A 19,466-nucleotide genomic window follows, 5' to 3' on the forward strand; every position below is an offset into this window, starting at 1 on the left:
TGAAAATCAGTCTACATCAAAGATGTCAAACACTGTGATTCATAAAACTTTAAAGACAGTAATTATCCTGAACAGCCTCTAAATGGAAGAAAAAAAAAAAAAGGAAGAAAAAAGAAAAAAGACAATGAGTGGAATTTCTAGAAGCAGGTTATTAATTACAGCCAGTGTCAAGATGTGCAAAAGGACTATCCAAAGAGAATTCCTGGCCTGAATAAAAGGAAATGTTGGAGAACAGAGAGGATAAGTGCTGAAACTGCAAAAGGCCCTGGAGCCTTTCCCTTATTGAAGCTTAGCTATGTGACAAAGCTATCAGAAACAAATGGCATCCCCTGAAGCAAAGCCTTATATTATGGAGGAAAAAAAACCTCCAAACTTGTAGCTGACTTTATAAATGGAGAAACAGCCAACAGTCTCCTTTCAACTTTTGTCTTCAGGTTCACATTTCTTTCTATAATTATTTTCTTTTACTTTACATATTCTGTCCCCACTCAGCTCTTTTAGGTACCAACCTAACACAGGAAAGATAAATTTGCTTCTTGAGGAACTCAGGTGCAAAATTTCTTGTCCAAACCATACGAATGTAGATGAAGATTCCTCCTGTGACTTCATCAGGCTACGGGTGAAAACATCAAGCTACACATGAAGTGTGTGTAGCTTGAAAAAAAAGCTACACTAGCAATGTAAGCAAGAGAAAGAAGGCACATGAGACTTCAGAAATTGGACTGTTCTCCTATGGATGCATCAAGTAAACTTGGGCGAGTAACTTGTCCTCTGGTGTCTGCAGGTCCCATCTGACATTGAGGTGGGGACTCTGTTTAGTTCTTGCTCCTCACCCAGTCTTGTTTTTATCTCATTGAGAAAGTACACTGAGCATGCATAACTGTTTGGTTCACCATGGAAAATGCCGATTTTTATTTTGGAAAATATTTAAACATCATATGCAGAAGTTTCTACCAAATTATCTCTGGATGGGATCCAGACTGGAAAATCTAACTACACAGCAAAGAAAAATTCTGGACTGTTACTAAACATACCATGAAAAATTCCCCAAAATCCAGAAACTAACAGGCTCAGGTAAATACAAGGATGGTTTGGAGCAAATAAAATAATAAAACTAAGCACCATTTTACCTTAAGGCCATGCAGCAATCCTGCTCAGATTATCTCCAGCAGGCATGCTAGTATTAAGAATGTTCCCCTAGACTGTCCAAATGCTGTCACAAATTAAATGTACTCTACTATATCCACCACTAGGCTGTTCAATCTAACTTCAACGGGAATCTGAAGTTAGCAAAGTCTTATGGCTGAAGAAATAAAATATTTTATGGTATTCTCAGGAAAATCTACTTAAAATTTTGAGTATAAATTGTACATGGTTTATTCCAGTGTGTTTGACTTGCTTTTACCTGTCTTTCATCTAAATTTTCATATATACCTAATATAAATTATATGATATACATACATAAGGATATAAAAAGACAGAGAAGAAAACCTTCAGGTTATGAAAGGCAGCATTCTTGATAATGAAGGCAAGTCAAGTAATTAGATGGATCATGCAGTTAATGTCAAACAGGAGATCAGAATTTATATGATTTGAACAGATTGACAGCACTGTGAAACTGGAGGAGTATGAGACCCAGTACTGTGATAAACTGGTTTCTTTATGAACAAATAGGCTTGAATTTGTCATTCAGAATTTCACATTCTTAAATCAGAATGTCTTGCATTTCATGTTCCAGGGACTCAGTAGGGCAGAACTCCCTTTATAGTCAGTGGAAAATATATTCTTCCGAGAGTGATTTGGGTTGAAGACTGAAGGAGTCTTTCTCCAAAAACTAGTTGCCTGCCTTTACTGAAGGAAGGGAATGCCTGATAATTAGTTTCCTCACTTGGGTATATACAAGTGCCTGAAATCACTTGCATGCAATATTGTGACCACAGCATTGACAACCACAGGTTGAGAGCTCGGAAGGGCATGAAAGAACAAAGGTAGAGCAGGAGTCCTTTAGAATCTGGAATCCTGAAACATCTGTATTTACAACACCCAATCAACAATAGCAGAACTGCAAACCATGGTACATGTTTATAGTAAATGTACTGACAGGGAAAAAAAAAGACAGGAAGATAATTCAGTTATGTGAGGAAACTTCAAAATCAGAAAGTCATTATTTGCTACTCTTACAGATATTTGAACATCTGAGCCAAAGCGCTCACAAGTCAGGGACTTCAGATTAGCCATAGGAGCTTCAATTAACTCTAGAGGCTTCCACTTCTGAGCCAAGGTGTACTGACAGTGTCTTATGCAATGTCTCTCTGGCAACTAGGATGGCTTCCAAAGTTTGCTTCGGAGGTTGTGCAGCTGCATTTCTATAGTCCAGTTTTTAAAGATCTATCTTGACACTTCAACTTCTTTCTCACTTTCCATGAGGCTCAGTAAAATTCAGTCACACCTCTTTACATATAAGCATATCTTACATATTTTTGCCTCATCTGTAAATAATGATTTCCCCTTTCAAAACACCAATTATTGAAACACACCCATGAGGGACAGAAATTTAAGAAACTTCCTATACTTATATAACCCTTGCCAATAAGGAAAGTTGGACCAAAAGACCTGACAAAACCTGATGTTATATCTCTTAATCCATCACAGTTAGAAGCAGACACTCTATGGAACTGGACAATCTCCAACACATCAGCCTTTTAAAATTAAATCATCATGATGAGCATCTGCTTTTCTACATAATTTGAAAACTTTCAAATGACACATAACATGCACATATCAAATTTGGAAGTCCAAGCGGAGTTGGTTGCCAAAGGACTCATGGCTGCAAAGACACTCAGTGGGCAAATGAGGGCCAAGGTTGTTCAAGGGACGACTTTTTCAGAGAGTTCTTAATCATTACTGAGAAACCAAGAAAAAAAAAAATTCCCATGGCTGGACTTGTGGGTAGGCAATATTATGGTGACAAAGGAGGTATGTAAGCCTGTAACACACAGGAAGTTAAATCTTGTCTGGAATGAGTTGCCTTCAGAACTGGAAGCAGGATAGCTGCACGAGCATGGCTCTGAGCCCAGATTAATTAGCCTGGCTGAGGACATGTGAACATGGCTACTTGGCTTCCAGGACCCGGCTAGTGTGGCTGAACAGGAAAGCAGGACACTGCCAGGACAGCTCCAAGGGCTTTGGAGAGAGATCAATTATCTACACAATATAGAAATACCAATAATGATAATGGGCCAGTTATCCCTGGTCACAGTAAAGGCATGGCTAGACTATATCCACGGCAAGAAAAACACCTCTTAACTTCTACACACCAGCAGCCCTGTGGCAAAGCCCACGGAGACTCTGGACTTGGAGCCACAGAGGAATAGCTCCCTCCTGCCATTCTGGGAATACAAATTGCTCTAAGCACCAGACGGGAGGCAAGGTCACAGCCTTGAACTCTGCTGATGTTCATGGCTTTGGAAATAAATTACATTACCCAAAGGTGGAATGCAGGGTGTGTCCAGGGCTCTCGACTCAAGAGCTCTTAAAATGATTACATTCCAGTGTGCTTAGAAAGTACAGTTTAACCAAGAGGGCTGTGCCTAATTGCAGTATTCTTTTCCCCAGGTACAGCTTGGTATATATAGGGGTGGAATGGTATTTAAAAAAAAAAAAAAAAAAAAAGTAAAAAAAGAAGGAAAAAAAAGACAAAGAGCTCACTTGTTCCCACTAGAACAAAGGCTGATTCTGGATACCAAACACTTTGGGAAATATGGGAAAACATCAGGGGCTGAAGTCTGATTTCTTGGCAGTTGAGGTCTCAGAAACCAGCCTCTAAGACTGCAAGCTTTAACTTTTGCAATACATCACCAAAACCATTAAAGAGAAGCTTGTAACACATCAAATGCAAACCACTGTAATAATAAACAGGATTTTCATACTGCAGCAGAGACACTACTGCTTTTGGCTAATTTCCACTTCATTCCAATAGGATGAGGTTGTAACTATGAAAAGATGTGTTTCTACATAGATAACAAACAAACAAAAGCTCCAACTACTTTCCTCCCTCTTCAAAACTTTTTCTGCGACTCCTCTATGTTAGATTTTTATTTCTCCCTTTATTTGAGTGGGGAAAATAAGAGGGAAAATTGTGTCTTTTCTAGGGCTATACTTGTACACATACAAGGTGTCAATAAATAGAATTACAATTCTGTCATCATTTAGTGGTGAATATGTACAAAAATGAAGCTGACTTGCCACTGGACTACATAGGGTGCAGTGTATGGATGCTGAAATTGTATTTTTTTCAAAATCTTCCTCAATGTGTAATGACTTGTCCTGTCTTCATCTGATGCAAAGTAGTTCAGCACTGTGGGCTTTGAAGACAGTATAGCTGTAAAAGCTTATGCCTGTGTTTCTAGAAATAGGAATAAGTGCATCCATGCTCTTAAGAAGTTTTGTGTGATCATTTAATATACATATGTGTAACTGCACACATTTTAAAAAAGAAATAAATTTTGCTGGCTAATCTTCAATAGTAACTTTTTGGTTACGGCTTTACATTAAAAGAAGACCAATAACTCCAAATATTGTAATTTATGTAAGTATGAACACACGAGAAGTAGGATCAGGTATTGCAGATAGGGCAATGATACTTTTTCTGCCTTGCTCAAACCAAAAACAGGAAATGCGATTTGCCATGATAAATGACACAACTGCTTCTGAAAGTGACTGTTGAAAGCAGCTTCTCCCCAGTGCCAGTGACACAAAAGAGATGATGTAAAGCTGAGTGAGGCTGTGCAAAGCTGCAGTGGCTGTGCTCTTGCAGCACAGGATACAGGGCACTGGCTACAGATACTCTGGTGAACAGGACAAGTGACAGCTGTTGGACTCTGGGCAAAGAGCTGCCACCAAGAGCACTGCAGTCACTTCTGGGTCTGAACGTAGCTGGGAAAGGGGAATGCTTTCCAGAGATTTTCCCTAAGGGAAGGGATCACTGAGAGACCATATTGCTGAACCCTTGAAAACCAGCCAAAGAATAGGCTGCATTGACTAAGCTTCTTACTAAAAACAAAGCCTATTCTAATTTCAGCATGTGTTTCTGGCATTAATGGACAGGAGCCCTAAGGCATGATGAGATAGAGAGCAATCGAGTTCTAGTAGAAAAAAACTGTGTTTACACCAAGCAAACTACTTCAGAAGTTGCTGACCTCCTCCTAAATACTGTTATTCTCTGCTTAACAGGGAAAGAAGACAAAGGCTTAACTTTGTGCAGTACAGATCACATTAATGAAGCAGTGCAAATAGAAATTGTTATCAATCGTTGCAAAGGCATTGTTCCCATGTCAGAGACAATTAAGCACAGCAGATGTTTTATACTAGAGCACGGATCCAAAATATCTCTGTCACGAACAGACAAGTCTATTTGCATATTTAATTTATATTAAATATCAATAATAATTATATTTTTATTATAATAATTAGCAATCTTTTTTTTAATTTGTTGGTAATTAAGACAAATATCATAAAAAGCAGGAGTCTGGATTATCAAGAGAATTCTGCAACCAGTGGGAAGTGCTCAGTAAATAAAGAAGACAGTGTAGAACTATTAATAATAATCACCTTGCTTATCAGTTTTCATTGTTTTGGTTTGACTACTAAAAATAAAATTCATTACATTTTTCCCGTTAACATGATTACTCTACAAATTCATTCTCATTTGAGGTATGATTATACACAGTCATTAGGATTTCCTTACAACACTTTTGCTTTTATTATGATAGCTTATCTCCCTTTTTCTCTAGGTAAAGGATGCTGGTTTTCTCTAGCCAATATATCTTAGTTTACTATACTCTCTCATGTGCCTTGGCTTGAAAATGTTGTCTATCAATTACTCCTAATGCATTAAGTGCTCTCTCATAATCAGCAAATGCCATGTCTAGCAGCAAATCATAAATGTTTGCATTTCCATTCTGTCATTAATCACTCTGCTGTGAAATATTCAACTAAAGATTATCCATTCTTTCGTCTGGCTAAAAACCTACTAGAGAACTGATTTATGAATGAATGTTTTGTTATCTTAACACTTTAGGTCAAGGACAGAAGTGTGAAATGGCTGTGGCCACTGAAATCTCAGCTGGAGCTGGGAGTTTGCTGGACTGCAGAGCAGCTGTAGATCTACACATCCATACACTTGCCCACTCTTTGTTTTCAGTGTGTGTCCACAGCTGAATGAGTGCTCTTCTCCCACACACATCTTATTGCAAATCACAAACACTTTTGTTCATATACTAATTTTCAATTTTCTTGAGAAACTGCCAGCATAGTCACACTGCTCAGAAATTGCAGGTCAGTTAAAGCTTCTGAACAACATAATAGAAATGTACCTACTGGTGTGACTTCTGTGGTGTTGCTGATATCTAATTTATCACGAGATAAACATTTGCTCAAAGCTTAAGTTTACTATGTTACTAACATGAAGGCAGCTTTCAAGTTTCATTTTCCTGATTTCTACCAGTGATCCCTGAGGACCCAAGGGCAGGATGTGAACACTTCTATTAACTGCTTCTGTTACTACAGAATAGAGGGACAGAATGTCCTAGGGGACACGGGAGTGGATAGAGTGTGCATTTGACACAGAAGTCTACAAACCCTTCTGCCACTGTGGGTAGAGACCTCAGTAAAACCATCAGGCTGCTAAACAGCAAACTATATTGACTGCTGTCTTCATGTGCAGGAATGATGTTTTTCTTCTCGTCTTTTGAGGAGGCTTCTGTCCTTGACAGAGATGCTTCTCCAAGAAGACTGAAGCTCATGAAAGCCTGAGTCTGTATATACCATTGGGGCATAAATCTTTTATAAAGGGCAAACCCAAGCAGAATGAAGGAGAAAGTGAAGGAGTAATCATTCAAAGGATGTCAGGCACCAGCCAAATTAACTTTTTACATTGCAGGAGACCCAGGGTCTCATTCCTCCTGATCAATGGGTCAAGGATTGCTCTTCTTCCAAAGGGAGGAAACCTCTAAGCAGATGTGGGCGTAGCTCAGAAACTGCATACTTCCTTAGCCTCCCCTCACCCCAGTGGGTTATCAGGAATGTGCAGAAACAAATGACTGACCCCAGCTCTCAGCAATGCCCAGAAATGGTGTACAGAGCCAAGCTAAGAAATGGGTTTGTACGTCCATGCATCAATGGGTACTTTCCACTGAACCACAAACACCTTGCCACTGTGTACACTTTGACTCATCCATCCTCACTGGAAGCTCATGAAACAAAGCTCAACACTGTTGCATTGAAGGCCAATACTTTACTGTTTGGACGCAGGATTATAATTTATAAACTTATTAGCTTTTTAAAAGAGGTGTACCGTCAATATCAAGTCTAGATTTTGACAAGTAAATTTCAGATGGCATTAGATGTTTAGAAAAATTACTACAGTGGCTCATTGGGTAACAAAGGGAAAAACATGTTTCTCACAGAAATAAACCAAACTTGCTTAATTTTTATCAAAAAGATAGTCCTCACCTTACAAACTCTCCCAACTCTGGAAAGGATTGTCTTGTCAGATGTGCCACTATCTTGTGATATTTCTCGAAAAAAGAAGTAGATTTTATCATCATCTGGATTATAGGTATCTGGGATAGGAAAAGTTCCAATGAATTTCGCTCCTGGAAATTAAAAGAAAAAGGGGGTTAAAAATTTGAAGAAAAGCCTTAGTACTTGCTGTAAAACTCTGTATTTATGTTACCTCTTTCAGTGAAATAAAAATATTGATATGTAGCAGTGAGTTTTTTACTAACTCCAAGTGAAAACCACCATGAAGTCTGAAGTACTTACTCTCAGGCTAATGTTTTTGTGTATAGATCTTACTACCACTTGCAAAAGTATGCAGCACTGGTTATCATTCTCTGTTTGGAAACAGAGTAACTCTCAGTACAAAGTATTGCCTACACAAATCTACCTTAGTGCTTGGGCCATCAAAATGAAGCTAAGTAGATTTTCTGAAATCACCTGGTAGAATTTAAACTAATTTAATTCCTCATGGCAGCAGTTATGAACACAGAAATATACTACTGTTTACTAGAGATAGTTTGCAAAGGAATGTTTCCAGCATATCTGTGATACAGCAATCTTACTGACTATACCAAATCCAACACAGTGCCATGCTGGGATTCCCAGTTATCACAGCAAACTCCAAAACTGGTTGGTCAGTCTTAAGGACGCAGGTCCTTGTGCTTGAAAACAGATTGACTATATCAATGTAATGGTTTGTTTGGGTTATTTAAATCTGCTTTGTGCAAAACATGCCTTGTTTTGGCATGCTGGGCCATTACATTATTCCTGATCTCCTCCAAGGCAAGTGTGGGTGTCTGCCTGCATCTTGCAGGCATGCTTACTGGGCCAAGAGGTTCCTCACTGCTCCCAAGCTCCCTCATCCATGGTCTCCAATCCTGCTCTACCTGCTCACTAGTTGAGGGCTTTCGTTTTTAGTGTTGGGGTTTTTTGTTTGTTTGTTTTCCTTGTAATTTTGCACTAAAATCATAAATTGAAGCAATTCCAGGGTCCATGACTGCAGCAGAGCAACCAACAACCCTGCCTTGCACAAGTGAACCAGCTGCTTGGGGCAGTGATTTTTAAGACATTCCCCAGTGTGCTGCAATAGATGAGCTCTTCTGAGGGCACTCAGATCAATGATGTTTTTCTTTAAACAGAAGTGGCTATACAAATACAGTGCAAAGAGACCCTTGACTCTAAAATACATTCTTTCAGCAATAAAATACACAGTCTTTGTCCCCCAGTATCAGGTAGGCTGCAGTAGAAAGCAATAAGGAGGGTGGTGTAAGAATGCAGAGCAAACAGAGCACTCTGTTTATGTGGGGGAATACTATAATCAGCTTTCAATATATCTTCATGCTTTTGTCCTTTTCATAATGATTGTTACTTTATATTAGCCTTGAGGAATTTTCACCATGAACTCTACAGTACACATAGAAGAAAAAGAGAGTCCTTGCTTCGAAAGTTTGCGGTCTGAGACAAAGGGCCTAAGACAAAATGGGATGTGTTTAAGTGCTCAGTGTGCACCTTTGTGACAGAAGAGCAAATTTATGGGTGAAAATAGTCACAGTGCTGCTTCCATTTTAAACCTTTCTGACACTAGAGAATGGTGTCAGCAGAAAAACTGAAATTATGCAGGCATCAAGATCTATAAATTTAAGTTAGGATTTCAAATGAGCTTGAGGAAAATATTCCATTACCCCTCAGGGCCTGTAAGGCTACTTTGAAGATTAGATCTCTAAGCATGAATAAATACATAAATATGCTTCTAGTATGGTTTCTTAAATATGTGGTTAGCAAAATAGCCATTAAAGAGGAAACCTGTGAAATTCTTCTATACCATGTTTTTGAAAGTCACATCCTTTTTTTTCTTAATCCACATTCACAGAACAAAACACTGAATGTATGGGGGGTTGAAGATCAAACTTCATTGCTTTCCTTGGCAAGCCAAATGCAAAAATAAAATGTCTCAATACCAATTCCTGGAACAGATTTAGAAGAATCTCTAACAAATTAAAGGAACACCAATATTCAACAATTTTAAGCCACAACTGAAAACACTGAAGTTGAAAGTTAAATTCGAACAGAAATACATTGTAAAAGATATGAAGATTAAGTGAAAATAATTAAATGAAAGAGGTTATGATCTCAAAAGCACATAATATTCTGCAATTGAGATCTTTGTCTCATCTTTTCTAACCCATCTATCCAACATATAAAAGTGCATTTAAACTAACTGTGAATTAGGTTTTTGGATTCTTTTCATGGAAGAAAAAACTAATGATGATGATTTTAAACTACTGTTTGTTTTCTCACAGAGCTATTTCCCCCACTATTTGCTTCAGCAACAGATCTTCCCACGTATTAAGTTCATGGCTAGATTGTGTGTAACCAGCCTGAGGATTAAGGGCATCATGAGCTCTGGCAATAGATGGTACACGGGTTGCTTGTGCTGTTTTTCATGTGTCCTGGTGGGAACAGCTGATACAGCAGGTCCTTCACTGCTGGGCTGTTCCTTCACTGTTGGGTTACCTGCTGGCCATCACTCCTTTCTGAAACCAGCAGTGATTTTTGGCAGTGCAACCTATGGTGAACTTAGGCTCAAAAAAAGGGAACCACAAAGGAGCGGAACACAAAGAAATGAAAAAGCAACCCAAAACAGTGGGAAGCAGCACCTCTGTGTAGTTGGGCTGCCAGAAATACACGGCATGACAAAATACAAAGGACAGTGCTTACCTCATTTACCATAACCACCTAGAAGTCAAGCTCCTAACCCATTCTCAGCCAGATCCTCTCTCAAGGAGGGACAAAGCTACAATGAATAATCCTATTATAAAACAGATTCCTACAATAGGTGGGGTGAATCACCCTCTGGAAGTGTCACTACTCTCAGTAAATTACAGAGGCAAGCAAGAGGACTGAGCTCAGACAGGATGCTAGCTTTTGCCTTTTAGATCTAAGGGAGCTGAATCGCATCCAAAGTTCGCAGGATATAAAGAACTCATTGCCTCCAAGACTTTGCCCTGGAAAAGACGACTAAATTGCTATGAAAAAAGTGAAAAGGGAAAAAAAAGAGATGAATGCAATTCAAGGAAGCCCACGTTCCAGCTAAGCCTTCTCTTCCTACAAAGGAGGGAGGAATGTGCAGCTGCTCAGTGGATGCCTGCGTGTAGGGCTGGCAGGGTGCTCTCCTCTGCCCACGGGGCTGGCACGGGGCAGACTTGGTTCCAGTGGGTGCTTTGCCATCCGGAGAGGGGCCACCAGTCCCCCGTGCCTCATCCCCTGTGGGAACGCCTGATAGCCCAGCCCTGCTCCCCTCTGCTCCAGTGCCACCCTTGCGGGAGTATGAGCACGTGTGAGCCTGAGTCATGGGAAAGATTAGCTGCCTTCCTCCTTCCCCCTCTGTGGAGCTGCTATTCAGTCACCGAGATTAGGACATGTCTTAATTAGTCAAGATAGAGATGCCCTGCAAGGAACTGGAAGGTATCCCACGCATTTTTCCCTCATGCTTTGTCTTTACCTCCCTTGCCTCAGGGAAGGATAATTTTGTTTCCAGAAACAGAATAAGACTAAACTTTAAAAATATTAAGGTGCATTATAGCAAAACTTCCTTGGCCCTCTGAAGAAAACAAGCTGTACATTTTATGCTTATCCTAAGTAAAACATGAGTCATGCATGGTAACAATTTATTTCCAATTGTATAATTATCCAAGTATGTACAACTTTTACTGGAGGTCTAACACATGCTTGGTAAATGGGCAGTAGACTTAGGGAAGAGGGGATTTAGATGAGATGGGAGTTTTAAATCTGAAATCAAGTAAATATTTTCTTTACACCAGTATCGGCTGAAAGCACAGAAGTATGTAATTGGTAGCATTATGCAATAAAGTGGAAATATATTGGCCACCCTATGGCTTACTACAAAAATGATGCCAGAATTTCAAGTTGCACTTAAAATTTTCTCCAACCTTAATAGGACTGTTTCAAAATATTAAAAGCACCTAGTTTATGCCTATGCCTCTTAGTAGAACACTGAATGGATTGTGCTTGTGAAGTCTTAGACAGAATTGTGGCTGTAGGGTTTTATATGGCTGGAAACAAGGTAAACCTGAAGAATATATAGGGTCTTCAGTGTTTATATAGTGTGGGGCAATTTTCACCTCACAGTCTAGCACACTAAAGCTGTTTTTCAGACCCAGACATATTAATATGCTGTTCTCCTTAGAAAGGTTTCACAAATACAGATGCTTTAAGTGAAAACAGAATAAATATGAATCACTCTAAATGAGAGAGGAAAGGCAGACACCTCCCCAAAACTAAAACATCTAAACACTTCTCAAACCTACCGTTTATTCTGTTTTCTTGTACTGTTCCCTTGCCTCAAACTGCTCATGAAGAAACAATAATAAGAGAAAGAAATGTTTGGAACTGTATTTTTAAGCTACAAGTTCTATTGGACTAGGAACTGAGCCCTGTAATGCTCATCACTGTGGATGTCTATACTAACGATTACACCAGATGCTCCTCAGGGCCAAACCACAGAAAACCTTTGTTTTTACCTTATTACTGCATCCCTTAGGAAAGCAGCTACCCAGCCACCTTTTCATGCTGAGCATCTGGAGGCCATCAGTGATAAAACTGGATATGCAGTTGCATGGCTAATTAGAAAATTAGAGAACTGACTGCTGGAAGGACCCATCATGGTCCATATCACAGTCCACTTCTGCTCTGCACTGCACAAGGGGTGTGTGGAAAGGAGAGATGAGATAGGAGAGGTGGGACGAGAAAGATTTTCAGCACACAAAATGAAAGTGGGATAGGTCAGCGGATTCTTCAGCAGATTCTTCAATCTCCTATTTGGAAAGGTAAACATGACTTTTAAATGGCTTTTTATTTTTCTCCTTATCTCACAGCAGAAATCCTGAGGTTATGGAGTTGCATCTAGATAGAAATTTAAGGTAACAATAGAGAAGAAGGAAAAGAAGGGGTAGGGAAAAATTATTAAGGAAAAAGAAAGAACATTTCCTCTTGTTGAGGTCTCAAAGAGTTAAGAGGCAAAATTATCCTTTTTAGAAATTGTCTGCTGGGAAGACAACTTAACCCTGTGGTAAGCAGGCCCTGGCCTTACACTGTACCCATAATAGTCACACAGGCATCCTGAGCCAAGGCCGGCATTGCCACATCTTTAAAGACAGTTGACAGCTAAAAGGGGGATGCTTTAATTGAGCAGGGTTAGCTTGTGAGTGAAGTTTTCCATGTTACTCTGTGTGTGGTTTGAGACTGGCTGGGTGCAAATGCAGCCAGTTTTTTAGAGGGTTTACTAGCTCACAGTGTTTTTTAACGGGCAAGAAAAAGCACTGTTTTGCTTGGGAAGCTATTTTAGTGTGCCCTTAGTGGTTTTAAAATGATCCTCACAGCAACAAAGGGTATTTTTCCCCCTAAAAAAGGAAAAGAAAAAAAAAAAAAAGACCTACCAAAAAATGTGGGATTTCGAGTCATTTCAATACACTATACAGAACAGCTTCTAACAACTGATTGGAAAATACAGTTTAAAAAAATTATTCTGACAAGACTAGATATAGAAGCATTTAAGTCATGATATTATTTCAATTGTAGGATTATACACAGATATACAGATCAAAGACAGAAACTATAATTAAGTCTTATGCTCCCACTCTTCCCTTAATTAGCATTTTCACCTCTGTGACTTTTCTCAAGTGCATTTCTGTTCCACTGAGCTTTTTTAAAAAAGCCTACGTAATCCAAAGACTCCATGATACAATATCTATATTTATAGTTACTGGACATATATTTATATAAGGAAGGAGCTATTAACTTCAGAGGCAGGGACAATGCAAATGACAACAGCATATGTTTGGGATCTTACCAGTAAGCCAGTAATGTTCAGAAATGTCAGTTCTGATGTACTGGTGGTCGTGAGAAGGGCCCAGAGAACGTGTCAGAGCAGTGTCTTTGCCAAGGAAATCAGAAGCTGTTCCAGCATAAAGATACTCATCTGCAAATGAAAAAGAAATAGCGTTCCTGCAGCTGTGGCATAAAAAAAAATTAAGATTATTTACATTTTGTTGGGTGAACAGCACCTGTGTTTAATTGGTCTATAAACTAATTGAATGCTTTAAAAATATTATTGGATTGTATTTTAATGGGTTTTTTGGTTCCGCGAATTTATTTACATTTAAATGAGAGTGATATTTGTAATTATATGTCTGAGAAGTAATGCAGTCGATGCCCAATTTTCAGGTCTTTTAGGCACTCAGAAAAGTGTATTTTCCAGGCTTTAATAGCTACTGGGCTCTTAAGGTTATAAAGGTCTATTTAATCTGAACACCCTGTCCCATGCACCTGGGAGCCATGGTGGGGCATGGCCACCTGTCCATTCCAGCTACCTCCTATACCCCAGGACTGCCATGGCCCTGATGGCTTTGCTGCTCCTGAGCCAGAAAAACAGGAGGGATGCTTCCCCACTGGAATGTTGCAACTTGGCCCACTCCTGGAGCAAGGATCTCCATCCAACAGTTAATTCACAAAGATCAATTCAGACATAAATTCAGGGAATTTGTGTTAATGGTAAGAATATGGCTACAGACACAAATCATCATCATTCTAACACAGAATGGTCTCACTAAAATAAGTGACACATCTCACTTGAATAAGGCAGCCAGAATTTGCCTCACAAGGACACTCCATCTATAACATAGTGCTCTGAGCTTGCTGCAACTGCAGTCACTATTTGCTCTTCTGCCCCTTTTGTGGGCATTGAAAATGCTAAGAAATGCACAATATTTTCTGTTTCCCTTCAGATCTCAGTACTTTTCAAAAAGAAGCAAAGAAACAGTATCACTGTGAACCTTTTTTTAACTACATAGTGCACTTTAAAATACTTTTTTTTTCTGAAAAATAACAAGCTTTATTGGTTACAGGGTGTTTTGGGCTTGTTGCTTTATTTTTTTGTTTAATGACTTACAGAAATAAATCCCTAGAATTCATAAAAACAAAAACGTTCATGTTCATAAATTATAATCTTATAAAAAGCTACATAATACATAAAAATCCATTTCCAAAAGTTCCTTATCCAGATTTTCTGGATAACCCAATCCAGGGTTGAAACATTTCACAAGATCTTTTAGAGAGAAGCCTTTGTTGAGTGTGAATGCAGAATAAATACCATTTAACATTGATCTCTGTGCTTTCATTTGCGAGATGTAAATGCACTTAAAAAAATAAGATCAAGGGGGGAAAAAAAAATCAACAAACCAACCCACAACCCATGATCCACAAGCACTTTATTTGTCAAAAAAAGATCTATCACCTTTCTTTTCACCTCATTATTATTGTTACTTCTGTATTATTTCCATGACAGTTGTGGAAAGCACATCTTTCAGACAGCATGTTGCCTTTGTGAAGAAACAACATTCTGAAAGGTATTTGTCATAATGAGGAATGGGCAGGGTAATTGGTGTTTGCTAACTGACAGGCACTCTGTGATCGATACATCTGAAGGGCCAACAGAAATTCTCCATCCTTGCTTAGGTTCTGCTGACAAGGCATTTTCACCACTTCTCTTGGCATTTGGTATCTCTCATTCCAAGTTCCTGTACCGTCCTAAACAGTTTTGGTGAGTGGTAATTTGTAATAGAGGATGGATGATGAACGGGTGATTTTTCAGTCAAAAAAGTAGTTTTTCAAATTTATCTACGGGTTTACTTGAAGTGATATGTCACGTAGTACTCAGATTACTTATTTCTACAAAGAATGAAAATTACTCAGTTGCATTAACTTACATATATAAGTGAAAATATAGTTAGATATTACTCAGCTCTTAAATGCATAACTGAATAAAAAGTGTTCTCTGAACAATGTAAGTAATCTTTACTGACATTTGGCAGATAAATAAAAGTAGATGGAGAGAAGTGACATGTCAAGGTTACTCTGCTCATTAGTGGCAGAATTGGGAAATTATCTCACCTGAGCTCCAGAGCAGGATCTTACCCATAAACTATACTGCTCTCCTAGTTCACTTGGGAATAAGGTAAGCATCCAAAGACAGACCAAAAACACATTCTCTGGTCAGTCCTGTAACTCTTTACAGTGCTTCTTGTATATTATTGTGAAGCACTTGACACTAGCAACAGTCAAAAAAGGGGCACCAGAATACCCTGAACATTCATTTTATCTTGCTCAAAAATTGTTATGCAGCAAAGTTTCATGTCTTAGGTAGCTAAAAGACAGCAGCTTCTTCATTTCACAAGATTTAATAGAACAGTCAAAGCATGAGAATGCTACTGAAATTAGGCAATGCTGTAATAAATCACAGAGTTCTACTGCTTGCATTAAAAAAAAAATTAAAAAAGTTAAAGTTTCTGGAACCCCATTTTAAAAATAGACTTCACGGTCATTAAAGAGTACTAGGGGTCTCTGAGAAGAATAAGCACAGGCTTTAATCTATTGTTTTTAATAAAGGAAGTCCTGCCCTATCTGTAGGGTCAGAATCACAAATCATCTATCTTATTATCTGAGAATAAAGACTGAACATTAGTCATATTCTTTTTATAACACAGAGTGACCGATACTTCAAAGCACTGTCACCACTGCTCTTTGGCTGTAAATGAAAACGTCATGGTGCTTCACTCTTATCTTGTATTCATATGCTCGACGGACAAGTTAAATGAAAATTGTCCAAAGCTATGAACCAAACCATGACAAAAGTAGCTCTTATAGTGATTTGAAATCCAGAGGTCAAGCTGACATTCCTCGGCCCCAAATGTCAGACCACACAGTGCTGCAATGCACGCAGCAGGCAGAGTGCACTATCTGCTCCTCGGCTCCCGGCTTCAGAAGTGGCTACTCGAGTAAATAGAAACCTCAGAAACGTATTTATGGAAATAGTGCATGTCAGCAGACTTCAAAGGGCAGAACATATTGATAATTGCAGAAAGAGGCCCACAAGGGCTTCAAACACTCTCTGTCCATGTGGGTTTTTTTGTTGTCCTCTTAAAGGAGCAATGACTGGGTGAGGGTGAAACTGCCTTCCTGCCCAGCTGACAGAGGCTTCACTGCCATTCTAATGCCTCTCTTTGCACTGCTGCCCTTCAAGCTCTCTGCTGCCTGCAGCCTCAAGGCTTCCCCAGCTCTGAGAGCACAAACCAGCACTGGAAATATGACCAGTGCCAGAGAAGCTCCAGCAGTGGCATCTGCTGAGCCCCTGGGCTTGCACAGAGCCATCACAGGTCTGACGGCAGCACCTGGCTCTGGTGGCTCCTTACCTGCCATCACTGAAGCAAACGGCTGCTGGGGATCGAAGGGGCACTTCAACCTGCCAGACTCCAGGTTCTGGGGATCCAAACGGAATACCATCTCCTGAGAATAAACACAAATTCATTATCTTGTTGTGGCTACAGAGAAAAACTCACTCAGACAGCCTGTTCTGCTAGCGTACAAAGTGAAGGTGTGTTAGATCATGCGGCTGTCATCTCAGCATTGATGTTTACAGTCTGTGTCTGTTTCATATCAGGCTTTTTTCACTCAGTGTTTTACTGTATCCTGGTCACTCTATAGTGAAATACAAATCTTTAAAAAACCCACAATTTTTTTTTCAGAAAAAAAGAGATGCATTGTTCATTTCTACTCCAATTAAAAGCTGGATTGTACTTAAAAGGCACTGGCCTCTATTTGAGAAAGTGCTGATAGACTGTGTTGCAACAGGAGACCCTGAAGGGATTCTGGCTGACTGAAATTTCTCCAGGGACTGCTGAATAATGTTCACAACAGACACAGTTCAGATCCTTTTAAAATGAAAGCAGTATATGCTCTCTCTTATTATTTTTAACAAGGCTAAAGATACAAGAGATATCAGAATAGTTTCTTCCTTGTAATTCCCAAATATGTATGATTAATTCCTGGGCCACAGAACAAGAGCATAGAGGAAGATAAAGAAAATCAGTTATTCAAAAATTATTGCCAATGTTTTCAGTGAGGAATCAACAACTTCCTGTAGGCATCCATTTGAAGCTTTATCATAGTTTTGAACTGCCAACAGGGATTCTTTTACTTGCCCCTTTCAAAGGTTTCCTGAAAGTACAGTTAACCTAAAATCCATAGTGAGTCCTGCTGAAGGCAAATTGATAGCTCAGAGGAGTAAAGTGAATTCTATGCAGGTATAGAGACTTCATCTTCAGAATTGTGCTGCAATTAAGAGAGGGGAGATTGCCTACAGAAGTGCTTTTAACATGTTTTCCTTTAACATGCTTTCCTAGCTACAGTGATATTTAAAATCCCACTAGTGCTCAGAAATCTTATCAATGTATTATAGAGACAAAAATTTATAAGTCAGTTTAAAAAAAATCAAAACATCTCCATGATTTCAATGATTAAAATTGGGTGAAGTGATTTTAATTATTTTAATTATTCCATATCTCTGCCTTGCAAGAGGCCAGGAGAGTACAAATGACAAGCAAGTATGTCCAAAGATGGCCACAGAGGATTAGACTTCACAACACATTAATTCAATTCATCCTTAATGCACATCAGATTATAAATGACCAAACCTTTCTATGTTATTGAGGTGCCTCCTAAACTCTCTAGGCTCAGAACACAAAAGCCCAGGATATTGAATAATTAAGCTCCTTAAGAGAAAAGAAAAATCAATTCCAATTGGGGAACATAAATTCAATTTCCTCCAGCAACCCTAGCTCATAGGAAATGGAATTTAATCATCAAAAAACTCGTTACCTTCCCAAACCTGTGAAATATCAGGCAAACCAAATTCTCAGGCTGATGAAGTGAGCACAGCAAGGACAAAACTAAACTAAAAATTAGGCAATTTTTTTTTCCGACAATGCTGGTATCCCATTGTTCTTTGTTCTAGGATGTGCAAACCTGAGCTGCTCAGAGAACCCTTGCTTTATCACATGTGAAGAGGCTGTCTGCAAGCCCAGCAGTACTCAGGGGACCAAGGAGTTACAGATCAACATCAAATATTTCAGACTTCACCCAGACAAACTAATGGACACTACCAGGCATTCACATGGAATTAACCTCCTGCTTTCACTTCAGGCAAAGCTTTCAAAGAAAAGAGCATCCCTTGGAGAGCTGTGGCTAACAGCACCAACCAGGCCAAGCCTCTTCTTCACCAGCCAAGAGAAGTTTTGGCAGCGACTCGAGCAATAACAAGATGAGGACTTTAATCCCCTTTAATTGTGTGATCCCGTTGGGGATTTGTACTGCTTCAAAAGCAGTGTCTGCTGTGGTTTTGAGTCACCTGATCCACACTGTTTTCCTCTCTGTTTTCACAGCACTGGCACTGGCCAGGAGAGCACTGTGCAGATCCACCAGCAGCTTTCAAAGGTCAGCAGAGCACTGCCTGGCTTCCCAGCCTCCATGAGGCTATCTCAGGGCCTGGCTTTCCCAAGCATCCCACATCTTCCTGGAGATGTTGCTAATTACCAGACACTCATTATCTGCTATTATAACCCAGAGATTTAAATTTTTAAAAAATTTTAAAAAAGGTGAGGGATGGAAAAAAGAAAAAATTCTAAGAGAATGGATTTCCTGGCTCCAATTCCTACCAGGAGACATTTTCAACTGCCTGTCAAATTCATATCACTGTGCCTATCCTCAGCACCCTCCTGCCTTGTCACATTTATCTGGAAAGGTGGTGGAAGGATGGTGGCTGAAGAGTGTTTGAGCCTCCAAGAAGGAAAGGGAAAATATGCTTGATGCCATTCAAGGCTCATAATTCAGGAGGAGGCGGTAGAAGCGCTGCTCTGTCAGAAGATGCAGGAGCAGTGCTGAACACTGTCCAACCTAGCCCTGCAGCTGAGCAACCAGGAGGAATGTGGGAGAGGCACAACTGGGGGACAGTGAGGGGATTAGGAAATACAATACCAGGATTCTTCTTCCATTTC

The 19,466-nt window shown here is 39.4% G+C and overlaps 1 protein-coding gene across 4 annotated transcripts in view; it reads right to left on the bottom strand.

Annotated features, from left to right (window-relative positions):
* SEMA3D (semaphorin 3D) overlaps nt 1-19,466 on the bottom strand; it is a 133,922-nt gene that overhangs the window by 39,456 nt on the left and 75,000 nt on the right. For all 4 annotated transcript variants that reach the window (XM_053977220.1, XM_053977219.1, XM_053977218.1 and 1 more), the window contains exons 6-8: nt 16,827-16,920; nt 13,430-13,558; nt 7,513-7,655 (exon numbers count right to left, since the gene is read on the bottom strand). In XM_053977220.1, the coding sequence (XP_053833195.1) occupies nt 7,513-7,655; nt 13,430-13,558; nt 16,827-16,920 (366 nt within the window). The remainder of the gene's footprint in view (nt 1-7,512; nt 7,656-13,429; nt 13,559-16,826; nt 16,921-19,466) is intronic.

This window comes from Vidua macroura, chromosome 5 (genome assembly GCF_024509145.1).
Source record: "Vidua macroura isolate BioBank_ID:100142 chromosome 5, ASM2450914v1, whole genome shotgun sequence".
Taxonomy (NCBI): Eukaryota; Metazoa; Chordata; class Aves; order Passeriformes; family Viduidae; genus Vidua; species Vidua macroura.